At 45.9% G+C, this 17967-nt stretch overlaps 1 protein-coding gene across 1 annotated transcript; it reads right to left on the reverse strand.

Moving 5' to 3' along the window:
• Positions 1-14841: 14841 nt before the first annotated feature.
• On the reverse strand, positions 14842-17568 carry LOC101107521 (transmembrane emp24 domain-containing protein 9-like). The gene is made up of 3 exons (XM_042250811.1): positions 17346-17568; positions 17013-17200; positions 14842-16462 (listed from the first exon to the last, which is right to left on the reverse strand). The coding sequence occupies exons 1-3, from the start codon at positions 17566-17568 to the stop codon at positions 16280-16282; spliced, it is 594 nt and encodes a 197-aa protein (XP_042106745.1). The 3' UTR covers positions 14842-16279.
• Positions 17569-17967: the final 399 nt, after the last annotated feature.

Raw genomic sequence — 17967 nt, forward strand, 5'->3', positions numbered from 1 at the left:
TCCTTCTACTTTACTGTATCCAATGTTCTTCTTTTGTCCCAACTCCCACCCCAAGTAGGCCACCCACCTGCGTGGGTCAGTCCCACACTGGTCCTGCTATAAAGGTTTCCCTGGATGGATCACTGTTCTCTGCCCTCAGCAATTTTTCTCAGTTATTTTAGAGTTTGGAGTTTGAGGTTTTCCTCATTTAATCAAAGACAGAAACCTGTTATTTCTCATTTTCTTTGCTGCTTTTGATGGATTTGGGAGAAAGAGGCAGATAGGAAGTCGACAAATAATTTCGTATACGTAATTTCAATAAAAGAATGACCCAAAGTAAATGCTTGGGAAAAACTAATGAAGATTAGCACACCCTTTCTTACTATAAAATGCAGGCAAACTTGAATACATATAAATTTCTGTATTCAGCTCAAAATCTTTCAGAGGTATCCCCTTCCCACCCACTCTTATGACAGTAAAAATAAATGTCTTGATGCCTCTGAAACCAAATTTCAACTGTATTCTATAGCTCGTATTTCAAGTCAAACTATGCCAAACATCGCTCTGCATTTGGAGAAAAGTCAGCCATCTCCATAACGTGGTAGCAAACAGTTATCTTACAGAAAGGCAGAAATACTACTTTACATAAAGGAGCAATCAGTGTAAAACGCTTGTCGCAGTGTTTGCTCCTGTCTGAAATCAACATTGGGCTCTTCTCTCTGCCTCATCTCCTTCTCAGTTATAACTGGGGTGATACTGTTTTTGGAGGAATGGAGCTCTTCATCAGGACTGGGCCCTTAGTCACTGGGACACTCATCTCCCACCTGGTGCTGCTGTTGTTGGCGCCTGCTGGTCTGTGTCTAATTGCCTGTGGCCTGGGCCCCTCTCTCTGGAGCACTATGACCCGGGGGGGCCCAAAGTTCTTTGAGAGTCTGCTCACTTCAGTTCAGTTCAGTCGCTCAGTCATGTCCGATTCTTTGCAACCCCATGAATTGCAGCACACCAGGCCTCCCTGTTCATCACCGACTCCCGGAGTTCACAAACTCACATCCATTGAGTCAGTGATGCCATCCAGCCATCTCATCCTCTGTCGTCCCCTTCTCCTCCTGCCCCCAATCCCTCCCCAGCATCAGAGTCTTTTCCAATGAGTCAGCTCTTCACATCAGGTGGCCAAAGTACTGGAGTTTCAGCCTCAGCATCAGTCCTTTCAATGAACACCCAGGGCTGATCTCCTTTAGGATGGACTGGTTGAATCTCCTTGCCGTCTGTCACGCGAGTGTATGTTCCTCGATTCTTTGTCTCGTCACAACAAAGATTTGGAGTGACGGACTTTAAAGCCCCCTCGGCATGTCACAGCTCTCAGGTCTTAGATAGACAGTGTTATAGCTCTCAGGTCTTGAATGGACCATGTTATAGCTCTTAGACAAATCAATGTTACAGCTCTATTTTATTTAGAAGATAGCAGGAAAATCCCTCTTCGAGGCGTGAGGGCACGTCGATCCAAAGACACGAGGAGAAGAGCGCCCCAGCGCGCGGGAGAGAGAGAGAGCTAGCTTTGGCTCCTCTATTTATATGTTTATCTCTCCCTGGGCCTGTCCTATGTAAACTGGGCCAGCCAGGAGTGTTGTTTGTTTTACCTGAGGTCCTAACTCCGGTCCTTGGACCTTCTTTTGTTTCATTTTCGCGGGCTTTCCCCTTCCTTGTCTTGTAGCCACCGCCATTTTGGACTCCTTTTCCCTGTTCTACCTACCTAACAAGTCCAAGGGACTCCCAAGAGTCTCCCTCAGCACCACAGTTCAAAAGCATCAATTCTTCGGCACTCAGCTTTCTTCACAGTCCAACTCTCACATCCATACATGACCACTGGAAAAACCATAGCCTTGACTAGACGGACCTTTGTTGGCAAAGTAATATCTCTGCTTTTGAATATGCTATCTAAGTTGGTCATAACTTTCCTTCCAAGGAGTAAGCGTCTTTTAATTTCATGGCAGCAATCATCATCTGCAGTGATTTTGGAGCCCCCCAAAATAAAGTCTGACACTGTTTCCACTGTTTAGAGGCTGGTAATGTTACAAGTCCAAGGTCGTCTGTTTGCCGCACAACAGGCCAATGAATCCAAGACATGAGGGGTTGGGGCAAGAAAGAGACAATTCGTGGAGCTGTCTGACCGAGAAGATGGCAGGCTAAAGTAAAGTGAAAGTCATTCAGTCATCTCCGACTCTTTGTGACCCCATGGACTGTAGCCTGCCAGGTTCCTCTGCCCATGGAATTCTCCAGGCAAGAATACTGGAGTGGGTAGCTGTTCCCTTCTCCACAGGATCTTCCCAACCCAGGAATTGAACCCAGGTCTCCCACATTGCTTGCAAATTCTTTACCATCTGAACCACCAGGGACACTCCAAAATAACCATCTTATGGGGGCTGGATGCCAGGTTCTTTTATAGATCAGAGATGACAGGGAGGTGAGGAAGCCAAGTAAAAAGGCCATTCATCTTGCAAACATCTCCTAGAACAGCAAGCCTCAGGCAGAGGATGTGTTCATTTCTTCCTTCCTGCCACAGGTGGACAGGATTCTGAACAAAGGCACTTTAGTTAAGAGTCAGGCAGAGGGGCAGAATTCTCTGAGGCAAACCATTCTGTATGATTCTAATAACAAAAGCAGTGAAAAGCAAGTCAAAGAAACTGTTCCAACACAGAGTCAGAATTGGCTTCTGTGCAACAATAATACCTGAAGTCACAATGCCCAGGGCTCTCAGCCTTGTGCTTTCCAGTTCAGCAGAGCCAGTTCTCCAGGCCATCTGGTCTCTGTCACCACTCTGCTTGGTGTTCACCTACCTGCCCTTGTGAAACAGCTACTACTGTCCTCAGGGCAGCCTTTTCACAGCCTCCTCCTGCCCCCAGCTTCGCTGTAACCTGGCTCCCCTCCCCTCTTGCCCCTCATTCTCCCTTAGCCTGAGCCTCCTGGTGCAGAGCCTACATCGGAGTGTCCCAGTGCTGCTGTCCCATCGTGCAACTCTGCATGTTTCCCTGTTGCAGTCCTGTTTGGGCGTATCACCCCTCACCATCACTGGAAGTTCTAGGGCTGTGGCTTTTAGCTTCTGCTCTATGCCTGGGAAATTTCCAGGCCCACCCTACAGTGAAGGGTTACTTCCGTGCCTCCTCTGGGTGCCCAGAGCACACCAGTCACCCCCCAATATGGCACTGACTCCTGGACATAGTTCTGTTTATGCGATTTTCTCTCCAAGCCCCCAGAAGCTCTTCTCCTAAGAGAGAGTGTTAGTCATCTGTACCTCATTGTCAAAGTTAGGGGCAGCTTCTTGTTCAGTGCTAGTCTGTTTTAAGAATAAACAAAAGACTGGAAGGTAGGGACATAGAAAAGGAAGCACAGGCTCTGCTCTCCTTTCCTGCAGTTCATCTGGCCTTTTGTCCAGGATGGAAGGCATTCTCCATCTGCCCGTCCCACTTCCTTGCTTCTCCTTCCTCCCTCCAAAACCCTCAACTTCCAGGACAAGTCCTCCAGGCCTGCATCCAGTTCTACTTTTCCTTTCTGTTTAGGGATGGAGACTGGAGGCCTGCATGGCCAGTGGCAGGTAGAGGGCAGATACCCTCTGAGCTGGGCAGGGTGTTCTTGCCTCCCTCAGTGCGAGGCGGGTCTAGGAGGCTTAGGTGAGATTAGTTAAGGGTGCCTTGGTGCTGAGCCCTCAGCCTTGCTCTGCAGCCTTCAGCAAAGGATTTGACTACTGACTCAAGGCAGGTAACTGCTGTGTGGAGGAAGCATCAGGTGGGCAGGGATGAGGCTCCTGAGATAGTGAGGTGTCTTGCCTCCCCTTTGGCGAGAGGCTCTTTGGGGCCCAATGAGGAAGGAGGCCAAGCAGGGTCCTGGGAAGAGCTGGAGAGGGAGCTTTGGGAGCCCGGGTTAGGATTCTCTCAATGCAGGGGTTCATGACTGCCTTCTGTCAGTTCTTCTAGTCCCAAAGTCACAGACAGAGGGAGGAGAATATCTAGGAATTTTCCTGGAACTGGAAAAGAGTGGGTGGTGGTCGAAGAGTTGTGTTTAATCAGGTCTGATTCATTTATCCCTGAAAACATACACAAGTAAAGAAATATAACAGTGGATTTGTTGTAGCCACGCATTCTGGGAAACAAACTCACTCAGAAGGACAATGCTGGTAGTGGAGCGCAGTTTATTACACCGGAGGGCCCAAGGCAGAGTCTCCTCTTAGCCAAAGACCCCAGCTAGTTTTTGTGAAAACCTTATATCCCCTAAGTGTATGTGCACAAACCCACCTCCCCAAATTCCCTGACAATCAAAGTTAACCCGTGATTCATATGCCTTATGGGGAAGGCAATGGCAACCCACTCCAGTTCTCTTGCCCATGAATGGAGGAGCCTGGTAGGCTACAGTCCATAGGGTCTCGAAGAGTTGGACACGACTGAGCAACTTCACTTTCATTTTTCACTTTCACGCACTGGAGAAGGAAATGGCAACCCACTCCAATATTCTTGCCTGGAGAATCCCAGGGACAGAGGAGCCTGGTGGGCTGCCGTCTATGGGGTCACACAGAGTCGGACACAACTGATGCGACTTAGCAGCAGCAGTAGCAGCATATGCCTTAAGCCTAGGTAGTTAACAGTGGACAATTATCAATAGGCCTGTGGTCATACCCAAATAAGCATAATAGAACATATGATTCTCTTGAGTTACACAGACAATTAGGGTATTCTTTTAGCAATGGAGAGCCCTGGGGCTCTTCCTTCCGGGGGGCCTGGTTTTCCAGTTGGTATATCGTTTCCAGAGATACTGGGCATATAGCTCAAAGTCCACAGTCCAGCCCACGATGGAGTCCTGCTTTCAAGATAGAACCTGTTCTATTTCCTCCTTTAGACTCACATGTACCCATTCTTTAGACTGAATAATTACTGATTGTGCTTTATTTACTCTGTCACTTTTTTTTTTTTGGCTGAAATATTTTAAGGCGAATCTCGGACATTTTTGTCATTTTACCTCTAAATACCTGGTATGTCAAAAATATGATAGTTACTTTCATACCGTAGTGCCATTATCATACTTAATGAAATTAACAATGGTTCTTTGGTATCAACTAACATTAGTTCATAGTTGAATCTCTTTGGTGTATTTTTGCTATTGTTTGGTATGCAAAGCCCAACATTTGGTTGTGATATCTCTTAAGTCTGTTTTGATGGACAGTGCTCTCCCTTTTATTCTGGGTCAGTGGCCAGTGGTGCTGACACTGGGTGTCCTGTACACCCATGACACTCTCCATGGCTTTCAATCTGTTTGTCTGTATAGCTGATGGTTTTGCTGCCCTGCCCAGGTTCTCTTTCCTGGCACACCCAACTTTTGGCTACAGGGCTATAGTGAATGTGGGATGCTAAGGGTTCACAGGGGCCTTCTACTCAAGGGGACTGCTGCTAGAAATTTGTCAACCTGAGCTCACTCTCCTCATGGCTCACAGACAAAGACTGACAGGGGTGCTGAAGCCTGGGCTTCCTAGATAGCTCAGTGGTACAGAATCCACCTGCCAATGCAGGAGACACGGGTTCTATCCGTGGATCAGGAAGATCCCTTGGAGAAGGAAACAGCAACCCGCTTCAGTGCTTTTGCATGGCAAGTCCCACGGACAGAGGAGCCTGGCGGGCTACAGTCCATGGGTTTGCAAAAGAGCTGGAAAGGACTTAGCGACAAAACAACAGCAACAACTGAAACCTAACTTTCTGACCTGAGGTGGGACAGTACTGTAGTGGTGCTCGTGTTCTAGAGCTTTCCGGGAGATTAGGCAGAGCCTTGGCTTCAGCTGAAAGCACTTTTGCTTTTTCTAAAAAATTAATTTATTTTAATTGGAGGATAATTACTTTACAACATTGCGGTGGTTTTTGCCATGCATCGATGTGAATCAGCCATGGGTACATGTGTGTCCCCACCCTGAACGCCCTCCCACCTCCCTCCCCACCCCATCCCTCTGGGTTGTCCCAGAGCACCAGCTTTCAGTGCCCTGCTTCATGCACTGAACTTGCACTGGTCTTCTATTTTACATATAGTAATATACATGTTTCAATGCTATTCCCTCAAATCATCCCACCCTCGCCTTCTCCCACATAGACCAAATCTGTTCTTTACATCTGTGTCTCTTTTGCTGCCTTGCATATAGGATCCTCATTAACATATTTCTAAATTCCGTATATATGCAATAATATATTGTATTGGTGTTTCTCTTTCTGACTTACTTCACTCTGTATAATAGACTCCAGTTTCATTCACCTCATTAGAATGGACTCGAATGTGTTCCTTTTCTTAGCTGAGTAATATTCCGTTGTGTGTATGTACCAGAACTTCCTTATCCATTCGTCTGCCAATGGACATCTAGGTTGCTTCCATGTCCTAGCTATTGTAAACAGTGCTGCAATGAACACTGAGGTACATGTGTCTCTTTCAATTCTGGTTTCTTTTTTTGAAAGCACTCATTTTCTTAGCTTCTTCCCCTGTTCTACTCTGCCTCTCTCACTTTCCTGTAGGTTTCTTTTGAGAGCACTTGCTCTCAAAAAGAGAATCCTAGGGTCAAAATCTGCTCCTGGGAGACCTATTTTCTTCCTTACAGTGTGATTTAACTTTTACTTTGATTTCTTAAATACCTACAAATGGAAATACCTTCTAGAAGCCTAATTAGAGCCAAGTTCGACTCTTTATAGCAAGATAACCTCATCAGAAGTCTGGTCAGCATATTGGAACCTGGAGGCATAGGGAATCAATGAGTTCAGTCTGATCCCTCCATTGTGAAGTTACCCATCAATCTCTCAACCAAATGCTTCACCCGTCGGTTATTCCCTTACTCAGTTACTGCAGTAGGGGTGGCAAGGAGGTTACTTTTCTAATTCTTTTTCTAACATCCTTTCTTCCACATTTGTTACCTGCAACATTTCTATAGGGAAGAACTTTCCTTTATCAATGAAAGGTATTTGGCTGTCCTGGAATGCAATTTATTCAGGAAAGGTTAGTTTCTTTCTTGATGATTACCAATGCTCAGTAAAGAGGTGATGCCCATTGTTTCCTGGTTCTATTACCATTATTACTCAAGTCATTGTGTAGTCCAGTATCATAAAAATGTTTAGGTTTTTAAAGACAGAGATAAAATTCATATAACATAAAAGTAACCATTTTAAACTTTTAAAAGTATGCAATTCAAAGCTTTTTAGTATATTCACAAAATTGTGCAACCATCATCACTATCTAATTCTAGAACATTTTATTACCTAAAAGCAACCCCACCCATTAAGCTGTTAGTCCTCATGACTCCTCAGAAACCATTAATCTGCTTCCTGTTTCTATGGATTTGCTTATTGTGGGCATTTCATATAAATGGAATCATACAATAAGTGGCCTTTTGTGTCTGGCTTCTTTCCCTTGGCTTAATGTTTTCAACTTTCACCCGTGTGTTAACATGTGTCAGTTCTTCATTATTATTCGTTCACTACTGACTGATAGCACGTGGTGCAGATATTTCACATTTTGTTTATCTGTTGATCAGGTGATGCATATTTGTTTGGGTTGTTTCCTTTCTTTTTTGGCTATTAGGAATAATGCTGCTATGAACACTGAGATACAAGTTTTTGTGTGAACATATCTTTTAAATTGTCTAGAAGTAGAATTTTTGGCCATGTGGTAACTCTATGTTACTTTTTTAAGGAGGCTGTTTTCCACAGCCTCTGTTCTGTTTACATTTTCACCAGCAATGTGTGAGGGTTCCAGTTTCTCCACACCTGCATCATCATGTGTTGCTTTACCATTTAAAAAATTATAGTCACTCTGATGAGTGTGAAGTGGTATCTCATATGGTTATGATTTGCATGTCCCTGATGCATCGGAGAAGGCAATGGCAATCCACTCCAGTACTCTTCCCTGGAAAATTCCATGGACGGAGGAGCCTGGCAGGCTGCAGTCTGTGGGGTCGCTAAGAATCGGGCACGACTGAGTGACTTCACTTTCACTTTTCACTTTCATGCATTGGAGAAGGAAATGGCAACCCACTCCAGTATTCCTGCCTGGATAATCCCAGGGACAGAGGAGCTTGTTGGGCTGCCGTCTATGGGGTCGCACAGAGTCGGACACGACTGAAGCGACTTAGCAGCAGCAGCAGCAGCAGATGCATCTGGACTGGACTGAACTGAACTGAATGCATCCGGTCCCATCACTTCATGGGAAATAGATGGGGAAACAGGGGAAACAGTGTCAGACTTTATTTTTTGGGGTTCCAAAATCACTGCAGATGGTGATTGCAGCCATGAAATTAAAAGACGCTTACTCCTTGGAAGGAAAGTTATGACCAACCTAGTCCATAGGGAATAGTCCTTGTTCCCTCTTGTGGCAGAAATCTTAAGCTTCTCTCTATCCTGTAAGGCACCAGACCAGAGGCTGACAGACTCCCTTTTGCTTTTCGAAGGGTAGAGCTAAAGCTCAAGCTTGTGATCTCTCCCTGGCCAGCAGATTTAGGCCAGCTGTCTACACACGCCCACCGTTTTCCACCTGAACTTATTCTCATCGCCATCAGGCGTGCATGCAGGGAGGTGAGACACAGGGTGGGGGTGTGTAGATGAGATACATGGGCCATTGGCAGTACATGTAAGTCATCTGGGGAGAGTGTGTCCTCAGCAGCTTGTGGGCAGACTTCTAAATGGAGTTCGTGACATTCAGTAGGATCCATGTCCCTTTAAGGTCCTCTGAGAATCCTATCTGCTCTCTCCCAGCCTCTTTCCACCCCCGGTCGTGTAGCTCACAACTCAGTACTCTGGATGGAACAAGAGAGAAATGGCTTCTTTGGCACGATCCCACAGTGCTGGGGAAGTTAGGTGCTCATTCACACACTCTCACTTTAACCTGCAGGAGAAATCACTGGCCAAGGAAATGATTCCTTGGCAATGAGGTGTGTCAGTTTGGAGGACAAGTGATGCAGGTGCAGTCAAACTGTTCCTCTTAGCCTCTCCAGTGTGTTCAAACGTATATTTTTCTGCTCCAACTATGTGCTGGAAGTTCTCTTCTGGAAACCTGGACTTCCACAAAATCGCTCATATCTATGAGTGATTGTCTAAGACAGTGTTCTTCAGGGAGAGAGGCCCACTCCTTCCTCATAATCTTTATCATGCCTCCTGGATATGTACAGCTGTCATTTTCTCATATTTATGTCAAGTCAAGTGTTACAAAACAGCTCCAAGCTCCTTCATCCAACTAGTTTGCCTATCCAATATATCCCAAAATTTATATTACAGAAACTGTGATACTGATATTGTTGTCAAATAATTTGGAAAAAAATTAACCAAAAAAAGATAAACAATATATTTTCAGGTCACCCATCTGCAGCCTCTGATAACAGCCTACTTCTAGTTGTCTAACTTGCAGTAAGTGTATTCCCCCTTCATGGATCACTGCCTTGTTGTGACAGAGGGGCTTGCATAACTCAATGAAGCCATGCTGTGCAGGGCCACCCAAGACAGACAGGTTATAATGGAGCGTTCTGACAAAATGTGATCCACTGGAGAAGGGAATGGCAAACCACTCCTGTATATTTGCCGTGAAAACCCCATGAGCTGCAGAAAAAGGCAAAAGATATGACACTGAAAGATGAGCCCTCAAGGTTGGAAGCTGTCCCATATGTAATGGGGAAGAGCAGAAGACAACCGCTAATAGTTCCAAAAAGAATGAAGCAGCTGGGCCAAAAAGGAAATGACGCTCAGTTGTGGGTATCTGGTGATGAAAGAAAAACCCAATGCTGAAAAGAACAGTATTGCATAGGAACCTGGAATGTTAGGTCCACAAATCAAGGTAAATTGGATGTGGTCAAGCAGGAAATGGCAAGAGTAAACATTGACATCTTAGCAATCAGTGAATTAAAATGGATGGGAATGGGTAAATTTAATTCAGATGACCATTATATCTACTACCGTGGACAAGAATCATGTAGAACAAATGGAGTAGCCCTCATAATCAACAGAAGAGTCAGAAATGCAGTACTTGGGTGCAACATCAAAAATGACAGAATGATTTCTGTTCGTTTCCAAGGCAAACCATTCAACATCACACTAATCCAAGTTTATGCCCCAAACACCCAAGCTGAAGAAGCTGAAGTTGATCAATTCTATGAAGACCACAAGACCTCCTAGAACTAACCCCCAAAAAGATATCCTATTCATCAATGGGATTGGAATGCAAAAATAGGAAGTCAAGAGATACCTGGTGTAAAAGGCAAATTTGGTCTTGGAGTACAAAATGAAGCAGGGCAAAGGCTAACAGAATTCTGCCAAGAGAATGCACTGGTCATAGCATAACAGCCTTTTTCAACAACGCAAGAGATGACTTTACACATGGACATCACCAAATGGACAATACTAAAATCAGGTTTATTATATTCTTTGTAGCTGAAGATGGAGAAGTTGTATACAGTCAGCAAAAGCAAGATCTGAAGTTGACTGTGACTCAGATCATGAGTTCCTTATAGCAGAATTCAGGCTTAAACTAACAAAAGTGGGGAAAACCACTAGGCCAGTCAGGTATGACTTAAATTAAATCCCCTGTGAATATACAGTGGAGGTGACAAATAGATTCAAGAGATTAGATCTAGTAAACAGAGTGCCTGAAGAACAATGACAGAGGTTCATAATATTTATTGCACAGGAGGCAGTGAACAAAATCATCCCAAAGGAAAAGAAATGCAAAAGTGGTTGTCTGAGGAGGCTTTAGAAATAGCTGAGGAAAGAGAAGTGAAAAGCAAGGGAGAAAGGGAAAGGTACACTCAACTAAATGCAGAGTTCCACAGAATAGCAAGGAGAGATGAGAAGGCCTTCTTCAATGAACAATGCAAAGAAATACAGGAAAACAACAGAAGGGGAAAGACTAGCGATCTCTTCAAGAAAACTGGAAATGTCAAAGGAATATTTCATCCAAAGATGGGCACAATAAAGGACAGAAATGGTAAAGACACAATAGAAGCAGAAGAGATGAAGAAGAGATAGCAAGAATACTCAGAAGAGCTATACGAAAAAGATCTTAATGACCCAGATAATCATGATGTGGTCACTCACCCAGAGCCAGACATCCTGGAATGCAAAGTCAAGTGGGCCTTACAAAGCACTGCTGCCAATAAAGCTAGTGGAGGAGATGGAATTCCACAGAGCTATTTCAAATCCTAAAAGATGAAGCTATCAAAGTACTGCATTCAATATGTCAGTAAATTTGGAAAATCCAGCAGGACTGAAAAAGGTCAATCTTCATCCCAATTCCCAAGAAAGGCAGTATTAAAGAATATTCAAACTACTGTAAAATTGCACTCACCTCCCATGCTAGTAAGGTTATGCTCAAAATCTTTCAGGCTAGGCCTCAGCAGTACGTGAACTAAGAGCTTCCAGATGTTCAAGCTGGGTTTAGAAAAGGCAGAGGAACCTCAGAGATCAAATTGCCAACATCTACTGGATCAGAGAAAGCAAGGGCATTCCAGAAAAATATCTACTTCTGTTTCATTAACTAGCTAAAGCCTTTGACTGTGTGGATCATAACAAATTGTGGAAAACTCTTAAAGAAATGGGAATACCAGACCACTTTTACCTGCATCCTGAGAAACCTGTTTTCAGGTCAAGAAGCAACAATTAGAATGTTATATGGAACGACTGACTCGTTCAAAATTGAGAAAGGAGTACAACAAAGCTGTGTATTGTCACCCTGTTTATTTAACTTATATGCAGACTACATCACGTGAAATGCTAGGCTAGGTGAGTTACAAGCTGGAATCAAGATTGCCAGGAGAAATATCAGCAACCTCAGATATGCAGATGATACCACTTTATAGCAGAAAGCAAAGAGGAACTAAAGAACCTCTTGATGAAGGTGAAAGAGGAAAGTGAAAAAGCCAGCTTAAAACTCAGTCTTAAAAAAACTAAGCTCATGGCATCTGGTCCCACCACTCCATAGCAAATAGAAGGGGGAAAGGTGGAAGCATTGACAGATTTCCTCTTTTGGGCTCTAAAATTACTGTGGATGGTGACTGCAATTAAGAAATTAGAAGACAGTTGCTTCTTGGCAGGAAAGCTACAACAAACCTAGACAGTATATTAAAAAGTAAAGACATCATTTTGCCAACAAAGGTCCGTACAGTTAAGGCTACAGTCCATGGGGTCGCTAAGAGTCGGACACGACTGAGCGACTTCACTTTCACTTCTCCCTTTCATGCATTGGTGAAGGAAATGGCAACCCACTCCAGTGTTCTTGCCTGGAGAATCCCAGGGACAGGGGAGCCTGGTGGGCTACTGTCTGTGGGGTCGCACAGAGTCGGACACGACTAAAGTGACTTAGCAGCAGCAGCAGCATGGTCTTTCCAGTAGTTACGTATGGATGCGAAAGCTGGACCATAAAGAAGATTGAGCACTGAAGAATTGATGTTTTCAAATTGTGGTGCTGGGGAAGACTCTTGAGAGTTCTTTGGACAGCAAGGACATCAAACCAGTCAATCTTAAAGGAAATCAACCCTGAATACTCATTGGAAGGACTGATGCTGAAGCTCCAATATTTTTGCCACCTGATGCAAACAGCCGACTCATTGGAAAAGACCCTGACACTGGGAAAGATTGATGACAGGAGGAGACGGGGGCGACAGAGGATGAGATGGTTGGATGGCATCACTGACTCAATGGACATGAATTTGAGCAAACTCCAGGAGATGGTGAGGGTTAGGGTAGCCTGGTGTGCTGCAGTCCACCACGCTGCAAAGAGCTGGACAAGACTTGGTGATGCAATAGAAAAGTATATTCACTTTCATCTGTTGTTTGATCTAACTTTCTTCCTGTTTTCACCATGCTACACTTATCTTCCCGATTCCTTTCTTTTTCAAAGTCTTTGTCTTACAGTATTATATATTCATGGGTACTGGATTATATGTTAAATTATATTGAAATCCTTTATACATTTGCATCTTTATAGGCTCCACTGCCCCAAACTGAAATTTCTTCTCTATTCTCCCCATATGCAAACCATTTATCTTTCCATGTTTTCCTTATATACTGTTTCCTTTATAAAGATCTTGGCATCCCTCTTCCTATTCATCCATCCATCCACCCAGGTCTCACCCCATACTGAATTCTGAGAGCTCTGAGTACCCCATTTGTTAGATCACCTGGAATCTTATGATATGTACATGTCTTGCTCTCTTGTGGGTTGAATGGTGATGCCACAGAAGATATGCCTATGTCCTAATCCCTGGACCCTGTGAATATGAGCTTATATGGAAAAAAATTCTTTGCTGATATAATTAATTCAAGGACCTTGAAATGCCATCATCCTGGATTACCTTGGTAGGTCCTAAATCAAATGAAAAATGTCCTTCCAAGACACAGAACAGGAAACACAAGAGGAGGAGATGAAGGCATACACAAGCTAAGGGATGCCTAGAGCCACCTGCGGCTGGAAAAGGATGAAGGATTCTCTTCAAGAGCCTTTGAGGGGGGTTCAGGATTGGGAACTCATGTACACCCATGGCAGATTCATGTCAATGTATGGCAAAACCAATACAGTATTGTAAAATAAAAAATAAAATAAAATAAATTTAAAAAAATAAAATAAAAAATAAAAGGCAAAAAAAAAAAAAAAAAAGAGCCTTTGGAAGGAATGTAGCCCTGCTGACACCTTGTTTCTGTACTTCTGGCGTCTAGAACTGTGAGACAACAGACTTTTGTTGTTGTTGGTAATTTGTTAAGGCAGCCACAAGAAACTAGAAATTCAAATGACCAGCTCTTACCTCTTTGTATGTGATCTTTCCTCTACCTGGAGAAAAGTAGCCAGAACAGAGAAGCAGAAACAGAAAAAAAGAACACCAAGAACTGAGTTGAATTAGCCCCATTTCAGAATGACCCATCCCTTACTAGCTGGCTCTCTTCTCTAAATCAGGGACATGTGCCATTTCCCCCAGAGAGTGACTGTGAAGTTTCCACGTGGAAACGGATGGGGAGGCTGACACTAAGAAACCCCTTTCCATTGTGTGTGCAGCTCTTCCACGCACTCATTCACTGCTGCTGTTTTGTGACTTGTTTCTCTGTCGAAGTGACAGGATAATGTCTCAACTATGTGGGCAGAGGACAGAGTCCCTCTGAAAAGTGTGCGGTCATTCTAGGGTTAATCATGAGGAAGAGGCAAGTCCTAGACATGAAGTCATAATTTGGAAAGCAAGCTGCAGGCAGCCTCTCTGGAGTTGGGATTTTGATATAGCGGCCTCCTTTCAGTTTCCCCAAATAGCCATGTTCTTTTTTGTTTTAGGCTTCTGTATTTGCTATTCCCTCTAGCCAGAACATTCTTTCCCCAGCTAACGTCTATCCTGAGTCTGAGTTCTGAAAAGCACCCTTCTATGACTAACTAGATTAGACCAGGACCCTTGAAATACTGCCCTTAGCACAATGCCCTCCTCCTCAGAAGCATGCATCACCCTTGCATCTTGTTCAGTATTCTGACTCATTTGGTGTTACACTGCAGGTTCCATGGGCAAGAATGTGCCCATCTAGGTCACTTTCCTTCCCCTGCACCAGAGTAGAGCACCCTCCCCATCCCCATCCCCACCAACTTCAGATGAGGGAAGTGAGCCTAAGGTCACATTCTATGGTTAGAGTTATTCTCCAGTGGTCCCTGCCCCCAGCCTTCAGTTAAGCCTCATTCATATTTTCTGAGGCCAACTGTGGCCAGATGCACAAGTGAGCAACACCCCTGAGGCTTGTAGTCACCCTCAGGATTATCCCAGGGGAGGGTGAGTCTCTGTCAGGGGCCAGGGCTATCACAGCCACCCCTTCCCATTGGGAGTGTCTCTAATTAATACTCCTGGCCTTGACAATTTGGACGTGAATTTATTGAAATGCCAACCAGTGAAATTCTTTATAACAGAAAATGTCAAATTCACATGAGAGATGACTATGGTGCAACAGGGTCACCAGCATAGGACTCGGTAAAATGTGGACTAGATCAGGCAGAAGCAATGGGGGGCATCTATACCTATGTGCCAGGGCTTCCCAGGTGGTACCAGTGGTAAACAACCTGCCTGCCAATGCAGATAGACATAAGAGCTGTGGGTTCTGTCCATGGGTCAGAAATATCCCCTGGAGGAGGGCATGACAACCCACTCCAGTCTTCTTGCCTGGAGAATCCCATGGTCAGAGGAGCCTGGCAGGCTGCAGTCCATAGGGCTGCAAAGAGTTGAACATAACTGAAGTCACTTAGCATGAACGCTTGCACACCTGTGTGCACTTGTGAAGGTTGAGTTACGGGAGATGCTGAGTGTAATGGAAACAGTGACCTGGAACTTCAGGCATCTCCTGGAAAGATAAGCCAATGGGATCACAGAGAGACAGAGGTCAACCGAAAAAAAGCAGGACCACAGAGGGGCGTATCAGATTCCTTGAAGAGCCCAGCAGTCCGAGTAATTGGAATAAGGTGGCACGTGAGCCTGACTAGAACCCAGAGAGAGAAGATGCAGTGGGCACACAATCACCAGCAGCACTCAGGTTACCCAAAAGAGGGGCCCAAATTGGACTTTTATAGAAAAGGTTCCACATGCTGCTAATGCTTCTGGGATAAAAGCATTTTTCACCTCATCCACTTTGGGATCAATCTCCCACCAAAGCCTCACATGTTAAACATCTGATTGGCCACATAGAACGAATTGTAGCATAGGAGGCAATAAATGTTTAGCTCAGAAAATTGGACAGTTATAATTTATATTTACTCCTATTTTCTCCATCTCGGGATAGTTCACTCATCCTAATTAACATGGGAGTGAGGATAACACTCACCACCCTCCTGCTCAGCTAGCAGCTCCTCCCACCCATGTGTCTCCAGCTGGAAACTCATTCCCTCCCAAATCCCAACTGAGATCCAAAAGAGATCCTCTCTCCCCCTGCCAGTTAACAAGGAAATCCCTCAGGGTTGGGAAGGATGGGAGAAGTCAGGAGACAGACCAGGCCAGACCACCTCCCATCGTTCAGCAGCAGGGGACTGACTGGAGGCCAGGCCTCTGGTCTCTGAGGCTGATTTACACCAACTTCTTGGCTTTAAAGAAGCTCTTGAGGCACTGCATCTGCCAGGTGCCGGTGGCCACAAGGATGAGGGTCTGCAGGATGGACCACCACAGCACCCTCTGATTGGTGCTCTCGCTGGTCTGCCGGAAGTGCTCCTCTCGCCGCTGTGAGAAGGGGAGAAGGAGGAAGGCATGTTGCTAGAACAGAGCTGACCTCCAGGGGAAAGGCTGAAAAAGCCACTCCCTGGGAGGTTACACGTCTGCTGTCCCAACTGGGCCCAGCCTTGCCCTCTGGTATTCCTGCTCCTTCTGGATCTTCTCCACCTGCTCTACCAGCTGCTGTATGCGCAGATGCAGCAGGGTCAGCTTGTCATTGGCCGCAAGTTCCGCATAATCATTGGTGTGTTCACTTAACTGCATGTCCAAGTGAATGGCCTGAGGAGCAGAGGAGCCAAGGGTTGGAGATCAGGGAGCACCTGCAGGAAACCCAGCTTCCACACACTAGGCTGGGCCTGACTGAACTGAGCAGTTCATTTCCTCACAGTGATGTGGGAACAGCCCTGCTCCAGGTGCCAAAATCCCAGATCAAGGCCCTGCTTGCATGGAGTTCCAAGTCCAAAAGACAGAAGGGACTGAAAAAATGTGCAGAAAAACCAAGGTGTGACTCAGTGTTTGAGACAGCCAGCTTCTAGGAGATCTGTGTCAGTGGGAGGTGGTAACGAAGAGCCTGGGAGCATTCAGCTGCCGGACAGCTCTGAATCTCACTTTAGAAGCTTGGGCTTCATTCTAGAGATGGCAGGGGGCCTAGGGATGATTTTAAGTCCAAGTGGCTCCCTCCTGGGTCCCCTCTCATTCTTCAGGAACTGTTCTCTGTAGGCTTACTTCACGGAAGGCCTAGCCCTCATCAAGAGGCACCACCTACAGACCCCTTCTCACCCCAGGGACTGAGACACTGAGGAGTGGTGACGTTCCCCTCCATACTCACCAGTTTGCCATCATAGAAGAGGGCGAACCGGGTGGATTTGAGGTGAAGGCAGACCTCGTGCTCTCCTGGCGCCTGGGAGGTGAAGGTGAAGCTGCCCCGAGGGCCTGGGGTATCCCAGGTTCTGACCCTCACTGGCCAGACCAGGAAGGAGGACGTGAGAGAAAAGGCATCGGTCCAGGTTCGAAAATCTCAGATCCCAGCACTGCCAATACAGTACAGTACTGTGCAGTTTGCAAACAGCGTGGCCTTCTTTGAGCCCCCCTGCCTGTGAGGAGACGGTCCCTCGTCTAAGAAACGGAGGGCTAGGGAGGACTAGGCATTGATACTGGAGACCGCGGAGGGCAGGGGTCGAGGGCAGGGGTCCGGTGAAGGGGGCGGGGCTGCATGGAGTCAAGGCCTGCCTCACTTTGTTCTCAGGGTCCTTCACAAACACGAACAAATTGATCCACTGTGGGGAAGGCTGGTACTTTTCCATAGCAGGGTCGTATAGCTCGGTCTTGTAGTTACCTAATGGAGAGGCAGCCTGGATGCATCTCCCATCCACAGTCAGATGCATCTCCACCCACAGAGCCCACCAGGGACTTTTGGTCACGGGGTGGTGGTGGGCGGAGGAACAGGAAGATCTGGTCTGATTGTGGGGCCTGACCACAGCCCTCTGCCTCTCTCTTCCCCTCTCCAACCCTGCTTTTCTGCTGTTACCCGGATCTGGATCAGTCTTGCCTCCTCCGTGTCCCCAACCCCTGCACAGGCAATGGAGAGGGTGCTTTGACCACACAGCTGTCCGCCTGTTTCCCATCCCTGCCCTCCCCGGGGCCTGAGGTGATCCCGCGGGCCCCATCTCCCATTCCCTCTCAGGGCTCTGGGTTGTGGGTAGGGCAAAGCCGGGACTGGCGCGCGCACCTATGACCTATGACCACGGTGCCATCGAGGATCTCCTGAATGAAGCACTTCTCCT

This window comes from Ovis aries, chromosome 5, assembly GCF_016772045.2.
Source record: "Ovis aries strain OAR_USU_Benz2616 breed Rambouillet chromosome 5, ARS-UI_Ramb_v3.0, whole genome shotgun sequence".
Lineage (NCBI taxonomy): Eukaryota > Metazoa > Chordata > Mammalia > Artiodactyla > Bovidae > Ovis > Ovis aries.

What these genes read in the sequence shown, in the direction of transcription:
- LOC101107521 (XM_042250811.1), bottom strand. Translation starts at nt 17,568, where the DNA reads ATGCATCTGACTGTGGATGGGAGATGCATCCAGGCTGCCTCTCCATTA. An exon ending in CTCGACCCCTGCCCTCCGCG is followed by an intron (nt 17,201 to 17,345) that starts GTCTCCAGTATC and finishes CTGGGATCTGAG; the next exon opens with ATTTTCGAACCTGGACCGAT. An exon ending in TCTTCTATGATGGCAAACTG is followed by an intron (nt 16,463 to 17,012) that starts GTGAGTATGGAG and finishes TCTGCTCCTCAG; the next exon opens with GCCATTCACTTGGACATGCA.